At 45.8% G+C, this 24825-nt stretch overlaps 1 protein-coding gene across 1 annotated transcript; it reads right to left on the bottom strand.

Annotated features, from left to right (window-relative positions):
* Positions 1–20304: 20304 nt before the first annotated feature.
* On the bottom strand, positions 20305–22332 carry VRTN (vertebrae development associated). Its single transcript, XM_015426367.1, has one exon. The coding sequence runs from the start codon at positions 22324–22326 to the stop codon at positions 20305–20307; it is 2022 nt and encodes a 673-aa protein (XP_015281853.1). The 5' UTR covers positions 22327–22332.
* Positions 22333–24825: the final 2493 nt, after the last annotated feature.

The raw sequence follows: 24825 nt of genomic DNA, 5'->3' as shown, positions 1-24825 counted from the left end.
CCCCCGTATGACAGCCAATGTGACGTAGCAATCAGGGCTTCAGAGCACGGGAGAGGCTGCAGGTATGTGGGTGTGGAAAGCTGAAGAGTGAGCTGAAAATAAAGGTAGGTTGATGATTGGCTGGGAAGGAGATAGGATTGCCAACTCCAGGTGGGAAATTCCTGGAGATGTGTGGGATGGAGCCTGGAGAGGGTGAGGTTTCAGGAGGTGTGGGACCTCAGACAGGTACAAAGCCATAGATTCCACCCTCCAAACCAACCATTCCCTTCTTGGGATCCATCGTTGCCAATCTCCAGGTGAGGGCTGGAGATCACTCAAAATTACAACTGTTCTTTAGGTAGCAGAGATCAGTTCCTCTGGAGAAAATGGTGGACTCAGTGTCATTATACCCTGCTGAGGTCACCACAGCAAATTGACACTGAGTGTCCAAGGCTGGGGCACCCGCCCAAAGCCTCTTTCTAGAGATCATTGTATTTATTTCCACAACGGACCTTTTTCCTAGTATATGTATAATAGGAATAGTCAAGTATGGAGTTCACTCTGACTGCCCAGACCTTCTGCCAAATCCTTCTCCAGTATCCTTTGTCTGTATAAAGCTGTTCTGTAGATTTTCCGACTGAGAAACTAAAGATCTCCCTCAGAGTGATTTTAATATCTCTAAGACATTTCTCTTCTTTTCTTTGTAGAAGTACTTTTCTGACTATCGCCTGCCAGAAAATACTGACTCCCAAATGTCTCTTCCTTCAGAAGCCACCCTCTGGTTACTGATCCAGACTTTAGAAAGACCAAACAACAAACGACCAATTTGTGAAAGACCTCTTTTTCCTCCAGATCAGCTGTTTTATTTTCTCTCTCAGGTGATGTGGGTGAATCAGAGAGTGAGCAAAACAGTCAATCACCTAAGCTCCTCTCTTCAGGGTAGATTAATTCTTGAAACTCCCTGACTCTCTGATACAAGCAGCATTTGAAAAAGCCTGGCTTTTCTGTGCAATCCATCACAGTGGCATACAATTTATTATTCTTGTTGTTGTTACGATGATGATTATGTAGCAAATGGACACTGGCTTTATCACAAGAGTGTTTCCCGAAGTATGTTGAGCTTACTATACTTCCTTTGTGATTACAGTATGCAGAACATATGATGGTCCACCCTCTCCTGAAAAAAACCATCCGTGGACCCGGCCGAATTGGCCAACTATCGTCCGGTCTCCAATTTGCCCTATTTGGGCAAATTACTTGAGAGAGTGGCGGCAATTCAATTGCAGAGCTTTATGGATGACACTTCCTTGCTAGACCCATTCCAGTCCGGCTTTTGGCCAGGCCGTGGAATGGAGACGGCACTGGTCGCTTTCACAGATGACCTCCGGAGGCACCTGAATCAAGGCAGCACGGCGGCACTGTTGTTGTTGGACCTGTCGGCGGCATTCGACATGGTCGACCATCAGTTGCTGATCCACCACCATGCTGACAATGGGATTCAGGGGCTTGCCTTACAATGGTTCGTCTCCTTTCTCCAAGGTCGGGGACAGAGGGTGGTGGTTGGGGAACAGACGTCCAAGAGGTACCAGCTGGTGTGTGGGGTCCCTCAAGAGGCAGTGTTATCCCCGAAGTTATTTAACATCTACATGCACCCCCTCGCCCAGATTGCCCGAAGGCATAGGCTAGGGTGCCATCAATACGCTGATGACACCCAGCTATATCTGTTGTTGGGCGGTCAGTCCAACTCTACCCCAGATGACCTGTGGCGGGCTGGCTTAGACTGAGCCGATTGAAATTGAATCCAATGAAGACGGAGGTCGTGTGCCTGAGACGGAGCGGCTCAGGAGTAGGGATCCCACTATCGACCTTCGATGGGGCGCCTTTGGTGCCAGCACCGAGGGTCAGGAGTTTGGGAGTGCTCCTGGATGCCTCCTTAACAATGGAGGCCCAAGTAGCAGCCACTGCCAAGGCAGCCTTTTACCATCTGCGGCTTATTAGGCAGTTGGTTCCCTTCCTTGAATGCAATGATCTGGCAACAGTGATCCATGCTATGGTCACCTCGAGATTAGACTACTGCAACGCTCTCTACATGGGGCTACCCTTGTCTCAAATCCGGAAGCTGCAGCTGGTGCAAAATGCAGCAGCCAGACTGCTGATGGGCGTCTCTACACGAGATCACATCCAGCCTGTGCTGAAGGCATTGCACTGGCTGCCAATAGCATACCGAATTCGTTTCAAGGTGCTGGTTTTGACCTTTAAAGCCCTATATGGTCAGGGGCCTACCTACCTGAGGGACCGCCTTTCCCCATATGTGCCCCAGAGAGCACTGAGGTCAGGGATGCAAAATCGCCTGACTCTCCCTGGCCCAAAAGACACCAGACTGGCTATAACGAAGGCCAGGGCTTTTTCAGTGGCGTCTCCATACTGGTGGAATGAGCTCCCGGAGGACATCAGGGCTCTGTGGGACCTTTTATAGTTCCACAGGGCCTGTAAAACTGAGCTCTTCCACCAGGCCTTTGATTAGGAGCCGGCACTGATGAATGTACCATCGTAAGTTGAATATGCCACAACCCTGTTATAATGTCAGATGGTCTTTTCTAGCTGGATCATGTACAGGAAACCACCACCATCTGTTTGCACTGTTTGTACTAGCACTTTATGTAATTGTTTTATTATGAATTTTATAATATTTATTAATCTTATTGTATTGTACAAGCCGCCTAGAGCCAGTTTGTACCGGCAAGATGAGGTATAAATTGGAAGTAAATAAATAAATAACATCAGTCTTGCCAGAACCAGAATACGCAATATGGCTCTTACCAAAGAAAAATGGAACTCCAGTGGCACCTTAAAGACAAACAGCATTTATTCCAGCATGAACTTTTGTTAATCACAGCTCACTTCCTCAGATGCAATGAAAGAAAGTGGAGGAAAACCCATATTTATGCAGAAAATTACAGAAGGGAAACGGGGGGAGAAGCTGAGCAAAGAGAGACCGACCTGTATCGTAAACTAGGTATAGTTCTTTGTGTTAGAGGCTTGAATGGGATAACAGGATAGGTCCAAAAATCTTTTATAAAGAAACTGTTTCACACAATGATTCTAGGAATCATTATTCAGTGTATTCATGCCATTAGCACAGATCAGCACTGGCAGTAAAAAGATGGAGTCCCAAACAGGGCAGTTCAGCAGTCAGGGTGCCCCCAGCACAGGACCGGGGGCAGCTCCCCAGTTGCCCCATGGCTAAGACCACCCCTGCCACTGCTCTTTGCCATGGATGCTTCACTTTATGATTCTGGAATTGTACTTAACCACATATTTCCAACAATACAAGAATAATGGCATTCACGAAATTGAAATATGCTAAAATGGACAGAGAAGCACCCACGGTTGTTGCAGGAGTGAAGAAATTTCATCACGCCCATGCCTTGGATATTCATCTTCAAAACAATCCTCTTTTGTTTATCTTTTCTGAAGATAAGCCTACATCCTTAACTTTATTGTTGTGCATGCTGTGCTGGAATCTTTTGCTTCATGCCTATGGCAGCACATCATCCATACGCCAAGAAGGACAATTGCTGGATTTGAACCTAAGATCAGTTCCCTTCATTTTTACTGGGGTCACTAGAACTGTGCTGTACAAGATCCTGAGTGTTGATGCAGGTGTGTCATTGCCAGGTTGATGAGTTGCTGATGTACAGGCATCCATTATCCTAAGTCCTCCCCACCCACCCCCAGACCACCTATTAAAAGATACCCTCACAGATGAAGGACTATGTTAGCTAAGCGAATGCTATCATTAGAAGCTAGTGCTTTTTGAACTATTGGGTTCCAGTGGTTTTTCTTACTGCAGTACCAGCTGCATGTATTTTATTAATCTCAACACAGCACTTTTGTGTCAAGTGGGCTACTTGATTAGTGATGTTCTCATTCTACTAAAAAAAAAAACAAGTCCATACATTAGATTTTGTCACTGATTTTCATTTTGTGTCTGCCTTTGATCTCAAGTACCATGTGAGTGAACCAATGCTATATAAAGACAGATTTGCAATTATCTCCACAATACTGGCAGCAATTTTGGGGTCATGGCTGCCATCACTGAAATAGTTGCAAAGTGTATCCAATCCATATTCTTCTGGCTCATACAGGTCTTCCTCTGTATGCTCACATATCAGCAGATGGTCTATGTGGAGGAAATTGGACACACACACACCCCATGACCCAGCGAAGTGTGAACGGGACTTATATATTTTCCATTTGATTTCCAGATCCTCAGTAAAACTGCAGTATCTGAAGCTCCATGCACAATGAAAGCAACAACAGGGGGGAAGTGTTTTATTATTTATGCCAGTTCAAATCATATCTGTGCATATATACTCAAAACAAAACAAAATTATAATTAGTGCTTCATATCATATTCTGAGGCTGGAAAATGTACTGAATTTATGGCCCACCTATATGGAAGAGAGAGTCTATTCAACTGCAGTAGTAACAATTTGCCACACAAAAATAGTTGTAAATAAGAAGTCCATGTCTTTATTATAGTAATTCCAACAATGAGCCATTTAAAACACACGTAATGTGTTCTGGGCCAAAAAAACCCTTTTCAATGGTAGCCTTGAAAAATTAAAAAATTAAATACATGTCTTGTTCCTGAGCCATATCGTAGCTGAAGACAAGATCTAATCTTTAAGTTTTAAGCTGCAGAAGCAATGGGGTGTGAAAAAGGCTACCCTTATTAGTCTTTGGAAGTTGTTCTTTTTTAATTACAATTAGTCACCCACCCCATCCCTTCAGAGTGGCACAGCCGTAAGCCTCAAATACTCACATTGCAGAAAAGTAATTTAATTTTTTTTAACTTTCTTTCTTGAAGATTCCCTAGACGGAGCCAATGTCTGCTGGAAACTGTCTGTCTCACTAGTAAGATTGCTCATGGTGGGCCTGGGTTGCTTCTACAAGGTTACTCTCTCATTGCCATGGTCATTTCAGAGTCAATTGCAGCAGAAATGGAGCATCCACGTGGTGGTTTTACCTGCACTTTCCTTACCTTAGCACCCCACAGACACCATTTCCTCCCCATGCCACTGAAGGGCTTTTTAAAAAACCAATCAGTAACTGCTAATACCACTAAATTCTTGGCTTATTATGTATGAGCAGCAGCTTGTTCCTGCACTCCTGTGTTCTCTCTGCATTTTCTTTCCTGTCTATTAAGTCACTGACTGTCTGGCTCTGCTCATTTATCCCAACAGGAAACTTCTGGGGGATGAGCCATGGGTGGCCTTTGTAATCTGCCCAGGTGAATCAAGATATTGTTACAAATCAGAATAAATCAGCTGCTTGCTCGCTTCAGGAGACAGGAGCTGTAAGGAAGGACAGAAAGAACTGAACAGCACAGGCATAACAAGAATTATTTCTTTACTTCAAATTCAGACTTGTTCAAATTCATTAATATGTGGAATTGTATTCTGGGCAGATGATAGGCTTACATCCTCATATTTAACTGGGTTTCTACAGCCCTGGTCTGGATAGCTCGGGCTAGTCTAATCGCATCAGATCTCAGAAACTAAGCAGGTCAGCCCTAGAATCATAGAATCTTAGAGTTGAAAGGGATCTTGCAGGTCATCTAGTCCAACCCCCTGCACTCTGCAGGAGCATAGCCAAAAGATAGCCCTACAACATACCCGAAAGATGGTTAGTCCTTGGATGGGAGATCACCAAGGAAGTCCAGGGTTGCTATCCAGAGGCAGGCAATGGCAAACCGCATCTGAACGTCTCTTGCCTTGAAAACTTTTGCAGCTTTACAAAAGAAAAGTCTGTAGGATTTCTTGTATGTGCAGAGCCACTGTGGTGTAGTGGTTAGAGCATCAGACTGATACCTGGGAGAACAGGTTCAAATCCCCATTCTGCCATGGAAGCTTGCTGGGTGACCTTGGACCAACCACTCCATCAGCCTAACCTACCTCACAGGGCTGTAGTTCTGAGGATTCCCATTGCAGGAAAAGGCAGGGTATAAATATCTCTCACACTCCTGCAAGCTCTTGTGAGCTATCTACCTGTCCTGTGTTGCCCTGTAGGACTCTTATCGCATGGAAGCCATACTGAAAATTACCAGTTATATGAAAGGCAGATGCCATATCAATATCTCCATACTTAACTGAGTGTTGTGTTTTTCAAGTAATTTCTGTCATATGGAAAGGAATACTTTTTTTAAAGAGAGTCCTTGCTTTGACATATGCACACATCCTCCCAAAACAAGTATGCTTTCCTCTCTTCTGTAGCATTGCTTTACTTATATGCAAATATATGCAGATTCAAGCTATTGATTAATCAACTAAAAGTCATGCAATTAATCAACAATGATTCATTTAATTAGATGAAAGGCCTGCTAAATGTAAATGAGATGCCCAGCTGCAGGCTACTAACTTTTAGCTTCATGCTGCAATTGATAACCAAAGACCCCGGTACTAGACAGGCCTGCAGGAAAGCACATTCCTTATGCATCTCACCCACACATGCTGTATTGGTGTGTAGCGGATGGATTGGTCCCTTCATGTCCTGAGGAAATGTGGAGCTATGGATTGGATTAGGAGGCTCTTATCTATCTGTCCTGCACCCAGTCTGGCTGGTTTGAGTAGCATGACAAATGTGGATGAATGTGAATTGGGTAAGCTACTGTTGAGAATGGCTGCTAAATCACCGGCAGGCAAGCTTCTGGGTGTGGGTTTTATGTCCCACCCACCCACCCCCTTCACTCCACATCTCCCCCTCCCAAAAAAAGCTTCCACATTTTAATCTCTTTTTACTGTTTTCATTTCCTCCTTTGCTGGGGTTTGTGTTTTAAGTACCATCCTGTGAGGGATTTCACAGGTGACACTTGAACTAAATCTTATTCCATACATATGAAGGGAGAGATTTATTGGGCCAAGTTTGACAGCAATGTGCGGAGCAGCTGGGACTGTTTGAAATTCATCTCTTTCCCCCGTCAGCTCAATGAGAGTTCAGTGTGATGGGGATAAATTGTATGTTATGTTTTTCCCCCCAATTAGACTCCACTCAGCCACAAACTACCTCAATAAATAAAAAACGCCCACAAGTGAACATTAACACCAGGAAGCCTTCTCTGTCCATGTCTCCCTGGACAGCCCATGCAATAAAACATCGTCTCATTATAAGGGGAATGGGGAAGAAGACAAATGGTGCCTAGGATGGAGAAGGGGGGGGGAAGGCGGGTTTGGTCAGGGCACATCCGGATGATGGCTCTCATTTAAGGGATCCAATGTACTTATTTGCTGCTTTCAGTGCTACGGAATAGCTTATCCATAGATAGCCTTACCATGACTAACCAGCAGAAGCTATTTATGTGATTGGTGCCTACTTTTTCCAAAGGCACTTCCTGTGCCGCAGCGTACGTACTCAAGACAGGGATTTGGGTTGGAAGATGGGCTGCTTACCTCCAAGCAGCTTCAAACTGCTTTATTCATTACGGACTCCCCCAAGAAACCCTGGGGACTGTAGTTTGATGAAGGGGGGATTGGAATCTTGAAGGAATGAATCACCCTTGCTTGGTTTCTTCTAGTTCATCAAACATGTGAACGAAATAAAAATATTGTGTTGGATGTGCTATTGAAGTTTTGCCCCTGCTGATCTGTGATGGCGCATTCACACATGAAAGAGCATCCATGGGACAGCCCATGATCAAGTGAGGAATTACGTAGCTCTAAGGTCTAATTTACAAGTGACACTGGGGTGACCGAGGTAAGCTGAGGTAACTGTACCAATTCAGCTTCTGGGTAGAAACTGGCATTTTTAAAAATGCCTGTTAAAACTCCCTACAAATTTAAGAAAGTATCTAGCACACCAGAGTTTGGGGTTCTAGTTCAGCCTGCTCTTTGGTGTAGCATTTTTTTTTTTACAAAATGCCTTTATTTTTGACAAAGAGAACAGAAGTGCCACACAAACATCCATTCAGTGTGAAGTGTTTATGTTCCCAGCATGTCATTACTTTTTACATCCTGTTCTACTGTATCAAGCCTAAAAACAGGATCCTCAGCATCCTCACAAAACTCTGACTCTTTAAAAATAAGATTCAGGTGGGTAGCCATGTTGGTCTGAAGAAATGGAACAAAGTTTGAGTCCAGTGGCACCTTTAAGACCAACGAACTTTAATCTGGGTATAAGCTTTCTGGGTATAAGCATGCACACAAAAGCTTATGCCCAGAATTAAACTTTGTTGGTCTTAAAGGTGCCACTGGACTCAAACTTTGTTCTTTGGGAAGAAGTTAGGATGGTGAAACCAGTTTCACACGTGAGGTATAAATGTGCCTCAGTAATAAAAAATCTACTCTTCAAACAGTGTCCCGCCCCAATAGGAAAGCAGAGTTTTAGAATTCAACACTGACAGCAGTTCTGGAAATGGGAGACAGCAGGCCTTTGGTAAGAAGACACACCCAGTTGCCGGCAAAGCCAGAAATCCTTTCATGACTCAACATGCTTTCAATTAGGTCAGGAGGCAGGAGGCAGGAAGCCCATTCCCACGTCCCAGTCTATGTAGTACAGGAGGCAGTGTGAGTCAATACCACTTAAGCCTGAGCACCTGTAAACCGGAGACAGGCAGTTCTGAGCTGATAAGGATGGTTGGGGAAAGTGACGGGAATGATGCTTTACCTATCACTGTGCATATTACGCAGTGTCTGAACCCCCAGTTGATGGAACAGGACTACAGTGTATGAATAAAAATATATTTGATTGGAGCCCTCAAGCAACCCACAGGCATCTGTCAGTGCCCCATCAAATCATTAGGAGACCACTGACCAAGCCAGGAGAGAGTTTCTCCTCTGCCTAGAGATATGATACTGTTAAACCATAAGCCTATGTCTAAAGCAGGGGATTGTATCTCCCTAGAGGCAGTAGGATATACGAAGCCTAAAGCAGGAGTCAATGGGAAACGTTTTCCACCCAGCTGCAGCTGTTCAGGCTTGGGAGCCATCTTTGCTCTCTCAAACAGCACAGCATTCCTTGTTGTAGGGAACGTTGGTTATAAAAATGCCAACCCTTGTTCCAAGACATCAAATTCCCATACAATATGTCTACCACTTCGTTCCTTATTTCACAGTTCCATGGAGCATAACAGTTATCACCCCTCCTTTTGAACAGTACAGGTCCAAAGTATCCTGAATTTGTGAAATTTTAATCTGGCAACCCTATCCACAGATTCAGTGGCATGATTACACACTGCACTGCCTTCTTAACTCCTTCACTCTGATATGAATGTCTACCTGTACAAGATTGTGTTTAGAGACTCAATATCCCATTCTCATAAAACAGAGAGTAGGGGCTGAAGTCTACTTAAAGCAGAGGACAAGTGGACTGGACTCTCTTCTGCCAGCTGCTTTTTACTTGCACAATTAAATTGTTTTTACTTGTTGGTTGTTCAGTTAATACATTCAGGGTAGCCAGACTTGCTGTACAAGCCCAGAGACCTCAGGAAGAAATTTATGCAGTCTCCTGTGGTCTACTGCCAAATTGATCATCTGTGTTAGAGTTTTATTATTTTTATATTGCATTTAATGTTGTCACTATACAAGGTTAAAACTTTTTTAAACTAATCAGTATAACTGACTTTTTGCTTTTATCCCCCCTCCCCTCCAGCCATTTTCCTTAAAAAAAAACCAAGTATCACCAAGATAAAAAAGTATCTGGGGGAAGCCCAACTCTTTGGCACTTTAAAATGCCTGGTCTGTTTTGTACAAAGTATTACCTACATTCCAACCTGGAAACTGTATTGCCATCTCATGTTGTCAACAGTTAACCCTAGTGTGTGTATCCACAAAAAGCACACGATATGTGACTGTTTCTGGCATCCCACCTTTACTTAAGGCCTAATTGATCCTGCAGAGTTCAGGCATATAGGTCTCCAATTTGCCATACTCTGGCAATGAGCCAAGGATCGATATTGCAATCAGCCAAGGGATTTATCTCTAGTATGTTAGTCAAAGCAGCCCTGGCGTTGCAAACAAGTTGAACAGCATTTAGGATAGGCAGATGATATTCTGGTTTCCAAAGGACTGGAAGGGAACCCAGCAAGTAAGTGAACTGCAGCCTACAGAAAAGTTATAGGGGGGAAGCACTTGAAAAGAACCTGAAGGGAAAAGCATACTTAGGGAACGTAAATGGAAGGTGTGTTGTTAGCAGATCAGTTAGGTCCAAACTACACAGTACTTTCTTTTAACGAACTGGTTCCAGGGAACCCAGGCTCACTTTCTTCACAGAAACACAGCAGCTCCAAAATGGGGCAGATAAATCCTCCCAAAGCAGTTGTGGTAAAGGAGAACGAAAAGCAGGGGGGGGGGGGGGGGAGCAGGATCTTTTAAAATAACATTCCCTACAGCTGCTGTGTGGCTGCAGAGAAAGTGAAGCAGATCCACAGGACTGGATTCCTTTAAAAAATTATCATGTAGTCTGGCCCTGAGGCACCCTTGATCAAGGGACTCCATCAATTGCCAGTAACAGAAAGCTGAACAGAAGTGTCTTAAATAGACTGACTTAACTAGGTTCCCTCTCTTGTCTTCCCTAGAAGTCCTCCCAGTTAGGGGTGCCCTTCCCCAGGTCTGGGTGGGGAATCCCCCGGTTTGTGGGGCTTCTACCCCATCCCCATGCACTGACATCACACACAAGTGATGTCATCATGTCTGTCAAACCTGCTCCCACCCTGTTCCAGTTCTGCTGCCTCATCATCCACCCTTCTAGGCACTCCTCAGAGATTCCTTATAGGGAAGGGAGTGGGTTTACTGCACCTACAGCCTCCTCTTCCCCAGCCCACACTCTCTTCTACAGGCACAGAAGTGAAGGGCCCGTCTGTCCTTCTCCTCCCTTTAAAATAAATAAATAAATTCTCCTCCCTGGCCATCCTTGGAGGCTCCCCCTTTATTCCCCCGCTCCGCTCCTCATTCGCTCCCCCTCTTGTCCTTCCCCCGAGTGACCCTTTCATTGGCAGATGCCTGCCAATGCCAGCCTCCCTCCTGACCCGTCCTCACTGTTCCCCGCTGACGGTGGTCTCCCAGCCCAATGCCTCAGTGTTAGCTTCCTGCCAGCCTCAGGCTCTGTTCAGCGTCCTCGTCACTGCCACTCCCCAGCATGATTGGGTGGTTTGGGTGGCCCTCCTGCTCTTCACTGCTTCCCGCCAAGCTCCCAGCTGCCATCTTCCTCGCTCTGGGCTGCCTTCCATGCTCCCAGCCTTGCTCCTCGCTCCCAGGCTCGGTGAGTGGTCTTTGAGCCGGGCCTTCTGCCTTGGCCTCTTGGCTGGTTGCTCCGCGGGGACTGGAGGGCGATGGGTCCCCCACGGCCCCAGACACAATTACATCACTTCCAGGTGACAGCAGTGCATCAGGGATGTCATCACCCACTCTTGGAAAGCCCCCCAAATCCCCCTGCTGGCAAGACAAAAAGACTTGGCAATCCTGCTCCCAGTACTGGGGCTCCAGGCCCTGAAACAGGAATTTGTCTTGCAAAAGGCATAGTAAAATGAGGGAAACAGAGAAGCAAGACGGGCAAAGAAAGCAGGACCTGGAGATCTCCCAGAATTACACCTCCAGGTTAGACTACTGCAACTCGCTCTATGCAGGGCTGCCCTTGAATCTGACCCAGAAACTTCAGCTGATCCAGAATGCAGTGGCGTGCCTCCTGACTGAGACGTCTTTGCAGGCGCACATATGGCCAGTGCTTCACCAGCTGCACAGGCTTCCAGTTGAGTACTGGATCAGATTCAAGGCTATGGTTATCTTTAAGGCCATAGGTGGTCTGGGACCAACATATCTGCAGGACTATCACTCGTTAGAACATCTTCTGGTGATTCCTGGCCCAAAAGACATCCACTTTGCCTTGACCAGAGTCAAAGCTTTTTCAGCTCTGGCTCTGACCTGGTGGAACACTCGCCCAAGTGAGATCAGGGCCCGGTGGGACCTGTAAAATAGAGTTGTGCCACTGGGCATTCGGTTGAGGCAGCAGGTGTCCAAATAGACCAGCCTCCCCTATACCAACTTGTGCTACTGTGGTGGTTTGCCCACTTGCCCAATCTGCTGGTCCTTCGGGGCGTGCATACACAGCACACCTGGGAGCTTTGTTAAACTGTTCTCACCATCAAGTATTGTATTAATCTGGGTTTACAGGTTTTAACTGTAAATATTTGGAAATCATTCTTAACTGTTTCACTGCCTGTTGTGACCTGCCCTGAGCCCACTTGTGGCGGAGGGCAGCACAGAAATGCAATAAATAAATAAAATACATACAGTAGCAATAGGGGTCATTTCGTAGAAAAAGAGCTAGGGGAACTTAGCATATGCCACACCCCCTGACCTCACCGGAAGTGTGTCATAAGGCCACCCCCCCCGCCCCCAACAGTCCCGGCCGCCGGCGGCCTTGCAGCTCCACTGCCGAGCCCCATGAGGGGCCCGGCGGGGGACCTGGAAGGCTGGCGGGAGGGCAAGTAAGCCCCGTGAAGGCCCTCCCTGGCCCCAGGCAGGCAGGGGTGGGGAGAGGCGGGGAGGAAGCAACTTGCCCTCCCTCTTCTCCTGCCTCCTCCTGGCTGAATGAGGGCCGGAAGCGGGGTGGCCGGAAGCAGGGGGCAGGGCTTCGTCATGTGCACCGCCCCCCCGTACCTCACCCGGGGGAACTGCGATCCCCCCCGAAATGACCTCTGAGTAGCAACCATATTGTTTGAGTCTCTAGTAACTACTACATCATGGGGATTTTATATGAACCGGATTGCTATTCTATTTATAAAACCATGATGCTTAAGGGATTCCAGAACTTTCCACTGACTAGGCAGCTCAGCTCTTGTAAAGACTATTTTGTTCCTTCTAATTGAAATAATATTGCTTAGGAAAGCTCAGTGAAGAAATAAAAACTTTGTACTGCTTTAGATTAAGCTGATTCGGAGAAATCAAAAGCTGAAGGTATGATCTGGAAGCAGTGAACTAGCAGCTCATCCTTTATATTGATTTTTCGCAGATGGTTTCAGACTCCGCAGTTCTGGAACAAAGAAAGGAAGAATGGTTTCCAGTAAGCTGAATCGAAACTGTATCAGGGTCACCAAAAGCACTTATTCCATTTCAGGATCTCCATACTTCATGGGCTGGTGCAGGTGACAGGAAGGGTACAAATTCAGAAGCCGTCCTCAGAATGGAACAGAAAGGTGTCCACAGCATGAATTCGCTCTTTGACCTGACCCTTCCCCAAAGGAGGAGCAAGTGATTGACGCAAACAGACCCTCTGAACCCAAGCAAGAGACAGGACCGGGGTGAAGTCTGCTGCTTGCACCAGTATATCAGGGGCCTCTCAACTTGGACCCACATAGTCTCTTTATACCAAGTTCAACACACACAGCCAACAAATCCCACACACAAAAAACACCACCCTCGGAAAAGCGCAGAGGGACGCCTCTTAAGCGCATGGACAGATAAACGTATCAAAGGGGGAGCGGGAGGAAACAAACAGCGTGTGTATTTTGAGAGACTTACTTGAGTAAGTCCATGCCCTCCCTCCATGCCTCTGCCTTTTCTGAACACCCTTCTTCCAATTCAAGAAGCCAGTCTGGGAAAAGGGGGTGTGAGAGAAGAAACAGAATTGCAAAGGCCAGAAATCAAGTCTAACTCATTTGATCGACCACTGAACCTAGTCCTGGTTCAAATCCCAGATAAAGTATAGCTTCACAATGTACCCATGGACACACACACTCTATGTCAGCCTCTGTTTCCCTTCTATAAGAATGCAAACAATGTCACCCTCTCCCTTAGGGACCTATCGTGAAGCTGAGCAAGGTGACCAAAAATATTCTTAACACTTGCTTACTACAGCTGTTTTTATCAACTGCAAATAATGTAGCAAATTGAAAAAAGATTTTGAAAGCAAATGGATTAATAATTCAGGGAACTCATTATCACAGAATACATGAAGCTGCCTTACACTGAGTCAGCCCATTGGTCTATCAAGGTCAGTATCATCTACTCTGACTTGCAGCAGCTCTCCAGGGTTTCAGGTAGAGGTCTACCTACTACCTGACCCTTTTAATGAGGGATGGCAGAGACTGGACCTTGCACTTTCTGCATGTCAAGCAGATGCTCTGCAACTGAGCCATGGCCCACCCCCAAAGGAACTGGAGTAATGAAAAGAAAATGGGATTGGCAAGAGTGGTACCAGCTCAGCATCTGTGTGTAAGAAAGAAAAAGAAATGAACAACACTTACAATAGTTGGCTATGTGACTTTTACTAACTGATGTAGCTTAATAATAAAAAGTCACCCAAACTCCAAGCCAAAGTATTCTATAATTCTCGCTCAAGGGCTTTCTTGGAGCTTCCTCTGAAATACCAGGCCACCGTTAGGAGGAGGATTTGGAACAAGGTGATGTACATGACGTTATATCTCTGCATCTCTAGTGTGCGATGGAAAGGGCAAAGCCTTGGGGGTCGCTGATTGGGGCCCTAAGGATCAATTTCCATAACCTTTTGATGTGGGTTACTGGGTGGCAGGGTGGGGGCAAAAATCTATGGCAAATGGAGACAGATGTTCACTTGTTTCACAATGTGCTCAGGCCATGCCTCATCTTCCCAGCAAAAACCATCTGGAAATCGTAGGGAACAATGAACCAAAAGCAAAAGACTCCGTCCCAGAGGCCAAACTCTCACTTATAGTGACTTGAACGTCTGTATTCTTTTTCCGAGTTGTAAGGATTTTACCAAGCTTGCAGATATGCGATAAAATGTGTGGGAAAACAAAAACGTTTATTTAGAGCCACAGCTTTCTTTCTACCAGAGAATTCAAGTCAGCACACGTAGAGGCTTTCAAGGAGGCCTCCCACCTTATCACTGCCCAGACCCAGACCAGGTTAGCTTTGACAAGGGCTGCTACAACGTGGGCCCCCGAACCATAACTGGAATACATTGTACAGAGGATGTATCAGTCATCTGCATCCATCTTTGTATCAATCTATCTTTTCATCTGCACCAATCTTCCTTTCCTCCAGGGAGCTCAGGGTGTGTCGTCGTCCCCCCTCCCCCCCGCCACCGCCTTTTATTTTCCTGCATATAACCCTGCTCGTGTGGTGAAGCAATTGGAGACCACTTCCTCACAACTATAACACTCAGCACTGGTTCACTAAGCCAGCTTTTAACCACACCAGAGAATACCGATATTTTACGTAGCTGTTTTCTTTGCTCTATGGACATAGGTGCAACACCAATGTTTCCTTAATTGGAACAATGCCCTTATATCAGGCCATTTCCCAACAGAGCTGCTTCCTGATGCCTGCGCACAGGTGTTTTTGAGAAGAGATATCTCCAGACTTTCTTTGCTGCAGGATACACTGGTGTAGCTGCAAGAGGATGCTTGGTTTTCCACTGGTTTGTGATACGCAGGGATAGAGAGGTAAAAAACTGACACATCTCTCTGTTGGCTTCATAACCATGTCTCCACTGAATTGACTACTGGAATGTTTTTAAGAGTGTTTAAAATTGGAAAATATTTTTAGAAAGAAATTATGATTTCCTGTTCCCACAAGACACAAAATTTGAATAGCCTATGTGGGAAAAACACATCTTCCCCAGAAAAGAAATCCACATACTGTTCTTTTCAGCATTACATTTGTATACATCTGTGGCTTCCAAAAAAAGGCTTGGGGCCCATCATGGGGGGGGGGGGTCATCTGCCAAGTTTCAGAACATTCTCTCCTTCCCCCCCCCCCTTCTTGGTCCCAGTAAAATAAAATACAGAAATAGATACAGCCCACTTGGGAGTCCTGATGTCAATTTTATAGCAGCTGTTCTGCCGCTGTGGCAAACAGATGAACTTAACAGCCTCCGGCACAGAGTTTACAGACATGGATAATCATTGTAGAGTAATTACCAGTTTGCTCCCCCACAGGAATTCACCTGCAAGAAGTCGCTGGTAGGTAATTACTCCAATTACTCCCTTGACGCATGCAGCCTCAGTGACTAGAGCAAGCAGCACTCTTCCTAATAGCTGAGGTCACCCTTCCTCCGGCTCCCACATTTTTGTCTTAGCTCAGGAAGGATGTACCTCTGCCCATCTGCTGGGTACTACAAAGCTTTCCACTCCACCTTCATCGTATCATAGCTCCGAGCAAGGGTTAATGCATCAACTTGTAGCCATTTTCCCAAGGTTTTCCAGTTGTGCTCCTGAGCTGCTCTTTGCACTGAGGATAATTCAAGCAAGGTTGTGCATGTCTCAACTACACTGACTTAGTTAACTGAACTCCACAGAGAAGAACCCTCTAACCTTGTATCTGGAATGACAGGGGGAAATGTTAGGAGGAAGAAGGGATCTAATTGCCAGTGCTAGACTGCTAGGGAAAGTCATAAGGAAAACAATCCGAGCAAGGACAGACAGCTCATCCCTGATTTTCTTAACTCTGAATTATTGCTGAGAGTCACAAGAAACTCCATCCTAAGTACAGTTTCATCCTATTAGCCCACTGAAGTCAATGCGTTTAGAAAACTGCAACTCAGTTTAGGATTACACTGTTAGCATCTTATGTTTTAAAAGGAAAACGGCCAGTTCCCATCACCAGATTTTAAACATTTGGAGCCAGCAGTACCCAAACTCTTAATCACCTTCCCTAACCATGAATGATGGAAACAGTAGCTGCACTGGAGATGTGAGGTTTGTACATAACTGTGGCTTTAGTAGGCCTGCCAAATCTCGCTAAATCGTGGCAGGGGATCTGCATGTCTTCACAGAATCCTTGCCGTGGGGACGGCAAGACGCGTTGCACCGCCGTCACCAGGACATGACGCTATGCGTCGCCCTGGTAACGGGGCTGTTTGGAGCCCCGTTGCCAGAGCGACACGTAGCATCAGATCCTGGTGACGGCGGTGCAACACGTCTCACTGTCCCCGCGGCAAGGATTCTGTGAAGACATGCAGATCCCCCGCCGCAACTTGGCAACCCTAGGCTTTAGTATGCCTGCATCTATGTGCAACTTAAATACGCTTGTGTAAATACTGCACACTGTGCTGACACTGCAGAGCACACAGAAATACAACACTGGAGAAACAGGCAAATACACTTGCCAGTTTTTCTTCCCATTTCTGGACCACTGTGCATGCTGCTTTGTGGCCGTAATTCCTGTATAAGTCCAGGAGAGGAACCCAGTCACCTCACTAAAAAGGACAAAAGAGTTAGGTTAGAGGTGAAAAGAAGGCCCTGAGACAGAGTCTTGTCACAGCCTAATAGCACAGCCTCTATAATCCCAATGAGAACATCACAGGAGATGACACCAGGAAGGGCCAAAATGTGACACAGTCCAAACAGCTATGGGGCAAATACTTCTCCCTTGAGGTGCTCTTGCTCATTTTACCTTTTTCTCCTTAGAGAAGAACCAACAGATCATTAAGCACTTCAGAGTAGCCAGTTATATATTTAATATGGAAGATTTGTGTCTAGGGTTTAATGCACTCATTGCAGTCCATGCGATGGACAAATCTGCACATGCCTTCCTGGCCCAGACCATGGGAGACCACCATTAGCAGCAAGGGACAATGAGCTAGACAACAAGCACCATGAGAAAAACCATTAGACTAGGCTCAATTACTCCTTCTCCTCAGGTTTGACCAAGCATCGTGCAAATAGAGGTCTCAGGAAGAGGTACAATGGCTACAGCCTAGCCCAGGTAGAAGCTGGCCATTATAATCTTGTCCCTACCATCATGTAATCAGTGTAGTGTCATGGTTAGAGGTCTGGACTAGGATCTGGGAAACCCAGGTTTAAATCCCCACCCTGCCATGGAAGCTTGCTGGGTGACCTTGGGCCAGTCACACACTCTCAGCCTAACCTTCATCAGAGGCTTGTTGTGGGTATAAAATGGAGGAGAGGAGAATGATGTAAGCTGCTTTGGGTCCCCACTGGGTAGAAAGGCAGGGTATAAATGTAAGTAAATAAAATAAAATGAGCATTGCTATATATATTCATGACTCCAGTCTACCACTGTGGAATACTGGTACAGAATTCAGAATCCAGGGAGCCTCAGCTTTTGTTTATAAATAGCATGCTACTACTGGGCAACATAGCTCTGCTTGGAAAAGCTTTGGTAATGACTACTGAAATAACAGGAAAGTGAAACCAAATTCCAGAGGTCAGGGGATGGGGCTTCACCGCTCTTAGCTCTGTGCTACCACTTGACTAGCAAAAGTATAATGAATGAGCAAACAAACATTTTAATTGCATTATTTTATTGGTCACAAAAATAAGCTGTGCTCTTATGCCATATTTACGTATGAAGATAAGCCTATTGAATACACTAGGACTTATTTCTGAGCATGCTACAGAGGATCCAGGTGCGTAGTTTTCTCTTAATGTAGTTTTCATGATTTTTAGAGCAAAGGAAACATAGAAGGAACTGAGTTTGCAATCAGAAGCCCGCTTTTCATACTACTGTTAGCAAAAACCTTACAGATTCTCTGCTTCTTTGGTTTTCTGTGGAATAGGGACAGAGACACCTAAAAGACTGACCAAGGTCCAAGCAAGGCCATTCCTGGAGGCCTTTTACCGCTTTCCTTCTTGCAGTATGTGAGGCAGCAGGTTCTCCATGCTTCTGGCTATGACAGCTTTATCATACAACTGAGAGCATGGAGAATATTCCTGGGGAAGGCAAACATCCTTTCCATTGAAACAACCCTGTGCTTACTATGGGAAGTCAGCCAGGAGGATTGCTGAGTCCACACTACTGAAGCAAGAGATGCAAAACCAGAAAGGAACCAGAACAGGCTGATCCACTCTGTGGTTCTGGGCTGCAGGGATGAGAAGGGCCAGAACAGCTTCCTCAGTCCCAACCATTACAGCTACCTGGAATGCTCAGAGAAAACCAAGATTCAGGACACGCACATAGCCTGGGTAAAGAAGCCAGAGAGGGAAGACAGAAAATCCTGCACTTTAAAGTCAGGGATAAGCAGCTCTCAATCCTACATTACAAGAGCGCCACCTGCTGGGCCTGAACAGATGCTGTGTGTTAAAACCTATCTACTTGTCAGGTTTACATCATAGTATTGCAACTGTGGAGGAAATTTAACCCAATGCTACCTCTTTAACCAAACCACATTCGCCCTACTTTGCAGTTATCATTATTCATGTGGAACCTTATAAGTCTCACAGCTATCCCTAGGCATATCAGTGGGTTTTGTCCAACTGGTTCAAGCACTCCACCTAGGGAAGCACAGTTAAATATTTTTATAGGCATCTTTCTGCAAATTTAAGCCACCAAGATGCACCTTACATCCCCTACTTGGAGAGAGTAAAGCCATCTATGCCTCTGCAACTGTAAGATGTTCAGAAATCCCACATGACTGGTGACTTTATGGGTCATTCAGGCTGCTGTCAGTGGATGCAGAACCCAGCTGGGTTGCATAATTTAAGAGAGAGGACTGGTTTCTGGGTTATGGGATGGGACTGAACAGGGAGCACTGAACAAAAGCATACATATTAGATAGTGTGAGAATGACAACTTTATCATAGGAACTTCTCCTTTCCTACAGCCTGGGTGTGCCACAACATGGGTCTGTGCTTTCCTATCAAGCTGGTCTTGGTTGCCACCACCTCCATCAGTCTCAAAGACAAAAGTTCCCTAACCTGAACTGGCCTACATCCTGTCAGCATTCCCTCTCAGAAGGCCTTTCCACAACATTTCTGAAGCGGAGAAACCATTGCAAAGAAGACTCTTCCCTTGCACACCAAAAAGAGTCACTGCAATCTCCAGAAAGAGCCCACATTTCCAAACTAGGCCACTGCTCATTTAAAATTCAGCTGCATTTGACTGCCAGGCTCTCCCTGCTTGCACTACCCCATCATATACGAGATCTTGCAACTGCATGCTGAGGGCTTATGTCCATGGACTAACTTAAAGAGACGCCAGTAATCATCTTGCAAACAATGCGGTACACGACAGCATCTACACTCTCTTCACAGGACTGAAAGGTGTGGCCCAGTGTCAAATTAAGAAAATAAAAGCATTTAAATCAGCGGAAAATTACAGAAGCACTTCAAAAAAAAGACCCCAAGACCCCTATTGTTTACTACCACCCTTAATTTTCTGGCCTATTCACTAAGAAAAAACAAACAAAACAAAACTTTCTCCTTCAGAACAAGCCCCTTGCTTGCCCAGCACACACAAAAAAATATTATACCTGAATTCTCACTTTGTCCACATCTCCAAGACCAGCAGAGCTGGTTCTGAAGTTGGGGGCGGGGGCTCAAAACAAATACAGCTTGTAGAGGAGATGACCCAAGCTCTGGTAGGGAATGGGATGGAACCTGAGTTGGCTTTAGGCATCCACCAGGGTCAGCCCATCATGCAAGGCTCGTTTCCACATGTAATAAGTGGAGCGTGCGGTTAAGGGGAAGCGAGATCGGAACTCTTTGTATGTTGGGAAGGTCTTCGATTCGAAGCGTTGCTGAAGAAATAGCTTGGCCTGTGCTTTGAACTGAGCTGTGGCAATCACATCCATCACAAACATGCGGCTGTTGACGCTTTCCGACACTGGATAGCTTGAGATCCTGGTGTTGTTGGGTTTAGGCACTGGCTGGACCACATGCACTGGAGCCATCTCCCTTTGCTGGAGTGGAGGGAATCCAAGCTCTGTCTTCTTACTGGACTCTGAGATAGCATTTTGCAAGTGTTTGAAACTCTCATTTGAAGAAGGCTGAGGTTTTTTCTTCTGGATGCTTCTCCTCCTCCAGAACCAATAGGCTGTGGAAGAGACACCCGGATAGCGCAGGCGAAACTTGCAGAAAGGCATGTGCCACTGGCTGACACGCTTCTTGGCCAAGTCACGAAGCTGCTTCTGCCAGTTGTACAGAGACGGCTTGATGCGCAAAAGAATCCGGGGTCCTGGCCTATGCCCATTCAACATCTTCCTGTTAGGCAGGTTTTCTGGCTTGAGGAGCAGGTATGGGTTGCTGCTCACAAGGGGCTTCTGGTTGACAGGAAGAGGCTGGGGAAGTTTGAAGCTTGGGTTCCCCTTAAGGGCCTTTCTCCTCCAGTTGTAGTATGTGGACCTGGAGATGCCAGGAAAGCTGCGCTTAAAGCTTCTGTAAGGCACGAGGGTGTTCATGGAAATGCATTTCTCCAGGTAGGACTTGGCTCCCTGCATAGAGATCCCATTTTGGCCAGAATTCAGGAGAGGGCTTTTGGAATCCAATGGTGCTGTCCCAGACACACCCGTAGGAGGCTTCACAGGTTTGGACGTGTGAGGTTCCTTTGAGGATGCAACTTCAGCAGGGGAAGAGGCCTCACCATTGGTCATGCTTTGCAGCTCGTGCTTCCAGGCATAGTAAGTGGAGCGAGATATTTCTGGGAACATTTGTCGGAAGTGCTGGAGAGGGACGATGTTCCCTTCCTGGAAGCAGGACTGCAGGAAGTGTTTGGCCGCAAACCTAGCAGCCGCTTTCTGCCTATGCTCTCGGGACTGGCGCTTCCAGCGATAGAAGGTGCTTTTGGTAATGCTGTATCTCTCGCGTAGGTTAGAGTAAGTCACCTGGGGATCATTGTTCAGCAGCTCCAGGGTCTTCACCGGCTGCACTTGAGGCTCTGGAGGAGGGCCTGTTGGTTCCAGCTCTTCCAGGCCTACAACGGCCACAAAGTATTGAGCTTTGAAAACCTGGGACGAGACCTGCTGCCCTGACCACATGATGTGGAGCATGGAGACCTGCGAGCCACACTTCCTGGGTCGAATCAATCGGTTGAAGTACGGCCGGATCTTCAGGTTGCTCATTGGGTAGATGGAATAAATATTGCACTGCAGCACCGACGCCAGGGCATACACATGCCACATGTTGGCATAGGTGCCAGGGAAGCAGGTGGCTTTGACGTCAGCATCGAAAATGGCCTCTAGAATGGCCAGAGGTAAGCTCGTCATCTCAGGGGACTCTTCTGTGCAAAGCGAGTAGCGGGCAGCCTGCAGCATCACCTTGGAGTCGATCATGCCATTCAGGTAGTACTGCTTGTGAAGCAGCATCTCCACTGCTGTGCGCACCTGCAGCTCCAGGCTGAGGCTTGTGTTCCCCCACAGGAGCACGCTGGCAGCCTCAAACAAGTGGTTTCCCTCACCTTTGCAAACCAAAGGCAGCATGTTGCTGGGAGCATCTTCTGGATAGAGGCTTTTGGCTACCAGGTCAACTTCCAGCTCTTCTTGGAACTGCCTCCCGCAGTAGCTCGGCAAGGAGAATGAGGACAGCGTCCTCTCAGCCTCCAGGGCTGCACTGGTGAGCCCCTCTAGCCCAAAGCATTCCGTTGCCTCCTGCAGCTCCTGAAGCACAGACTGCACCAGCTGGTGGCGCTGGATCATCCTGAACACAGAAGAGATGAGACCATGAGATTTCACACATCCAGCACAGGCCGTGCCGACACAGCCTAGCCCACTACCAGGGCAGCACAGTCAGACTGTTCTCTTTCGGCATCTTGACTGCATTCACGAAACAATGCTCACAGTAATATCCCACAGGCTACTCAGCGGGAAGAGACTTTTTCATGACACCTGGCTGAGGAATGAATTCATAAAAAGAGATGTTTAGATTGCAAGTTCAACAGCCCAATCTGATACATGCATTTATCCTGAATTCGGCTAGACTTACTCTCAAATAAGTATGCGCCTTAGTCTGATCAAACCCTAGTACTTCTTAATTGGGCACTGGATTGCAACCTTAGACTATCACAAGAGAGAGGGAAAGGGCTTAATGTAAGTATTTCAATGGGCATATCATCTTGTCATCTTATTATGCATAGCAGTCTGCACCTAATACTCAACCATAATATCCAGCTGTATCCATCTGATAAAAACAGACTATCGAATCATTTTACTATGACAGCATGAGTTCTGAAATTGACAGCTTTAGTATTTGGGAACTAGATTTGTCAGACGTGCTGAAACATACAAAGCTGCATTGTAGCTAAATGCAGATGGGTGAACAGGAAAATGTGCTTTCTAAAGTTAGTTTTCCTTATTTTTCCGGCTCTAGATTTATGTTGAGTTTGTCTTACATGGACCCAATGCAAGCCTAGAAAATATACTGAGAAGTGAGCCTGAGCATACCTCAACTGGAATATCACCTTGATGCGAACAATTCAAATTGTAAATATTTCCATAAATTTTCACTATGCAAACTTGGAAAGAATGGAAGGGGGAAAGGTGAATCCTTCAATCCTAACACAGTAGAATGATGGGTAATATTATGTGATGGCAGTGTGCAACAGGTAGTACGAGACCCCCTTGGCCTCCAGGTTCAAAGTGGACTTGGCACACCAGCTGCAGTGTGGCTGTTCTTTGTAAACAGTGAGACAAAGGGTCATAAAAGACTTGAAACCTCTTCTGGTTGAATGACAGAACTGCATTATAGGCATCTAGAAAGAGTTTTAACTGGAGATGCTGATGTTAAAAAGGAAACTTAGGCCACTTCCGCACTGTCATTATTGTCACTCGTTTTGTCCCTGTTGCTTCAGGGATTTCCCCCCCAATGTGTTTTGCTCTCTCCAGTAGTCCCAGAGGGAGCAAAACACATGTGGAAAGGGGGGGGGGCTAGAAAGGGGTACAAGGCCAGAGCACTGAAGACACCACAGGGCAGACAGGGACATACCAACAAAACCCAAGCAAGAACTGCAGGGGGTTATCTTTCTGGGTGAAAGGGGTATTTTGCTAACAAGATGCTTAGTATTGTTCACAGTGTCAAAGTACAAGTAACTACGCTCACTCTGCTTATTTTCTGTCAGTCCAATTTCCTAGATTCTCCCTCCCTCCCTGGCATCCATGGAAGCTAGCCTTTAATTTCTGGCTGTCATAGCCTTATTGCCAGTGCCACCCTAGCCTGCTTATTTAAAATGTCTTCTTTCCTGCACTGCTACTCTTTTTTCCTTTAAAACAGATAATTTTGCCAATCCATATTCTCTTAGAATTCTTCTACAGGCTTTTCCCCATTTATCAAACTTCTGATTTTATTCATATGCAATGCACTATTTGCAAGGCTTTTGTGCAGCAGTTACGAAAAACTGCTGAATAATTTAGAAAAGCAAAACTTACCCCTTTTAGGAGACAACTTCAGTACAAATTGATAAATCTTCTCCCTCAACGACTATTTACAATCTGTCAAAGCCCCCCCCCCATGCTGCTATATTTTACCCTCTACTTCTAGCTGTCTCTAACATGGTACTCTTAAGGCTGACCAGGAAAGAAAATCCAGATGTATGAGAAGTTTGCTATTTTCTTCAGCTGAAAATAGTGGCAACAGAACTGGGCCCTGGAAGGCATAAAAACCTTTTCTTTGTTTACATTTACCAAGAGCATCGGTTGGGGAGGATTACACTCTATATTCAGACAGCAGCCACAGCAGAGGTTCTCAAATGTCCTCTGGATGGTATAAATTTTATAATAATCCTTTAGTAGAGGTTGTTTTCCAAGATGAAAAAATCTTGTCGTGTGGAGATAAACCCTAAGATTTAAGCCAAAGCACAAGGAAGCCCAGAACCTATTCATAATTCAGGCCACAATTCTGAATACCATGTTATTTTGTAGATAACATCAATTTGAAAATCATAGCTGCCCTAACATTAGGCAAGACCATCAATTCCTGTATTGTTCTATTCAATCTTGGACATCTGTTAGTATCTACTAGACATTTCTCTCCAGCGGGAATGGAAGTTATATTTGTTTCTCCGCAGGCACACTTGTAGGCAGTTCATAGCTTTTAAGAGTTTACTCTTGACTACATCCAAAACAGACCTTTGCTGTGAATATTACTTCAACTGCTGATTAATATTTCTGCTGCATTCCCCTCCCCTATTGAGATGGGACCCT

Source organism: Gekko japonicus, unplaced genomic scaffold (genome assembly GCF_001447785.1).
Source record: "Gekko japonicus isolate JY-2015 unplaced genomic scaffold, Gekko_japonicus_V1.1 scaffold719, whole genome shotgun sequence".
Lineage (NCBI taxonomy): Eukaryota > Metazoa > Chordata > Lepidosauria > Squamata > Gekkonidae > Gekko > Gekko japonicus.
Note: the sequence above shows the minus strand (reverse complement) of the source record. Positions and strands in the feature narration are given on the sequence as shown.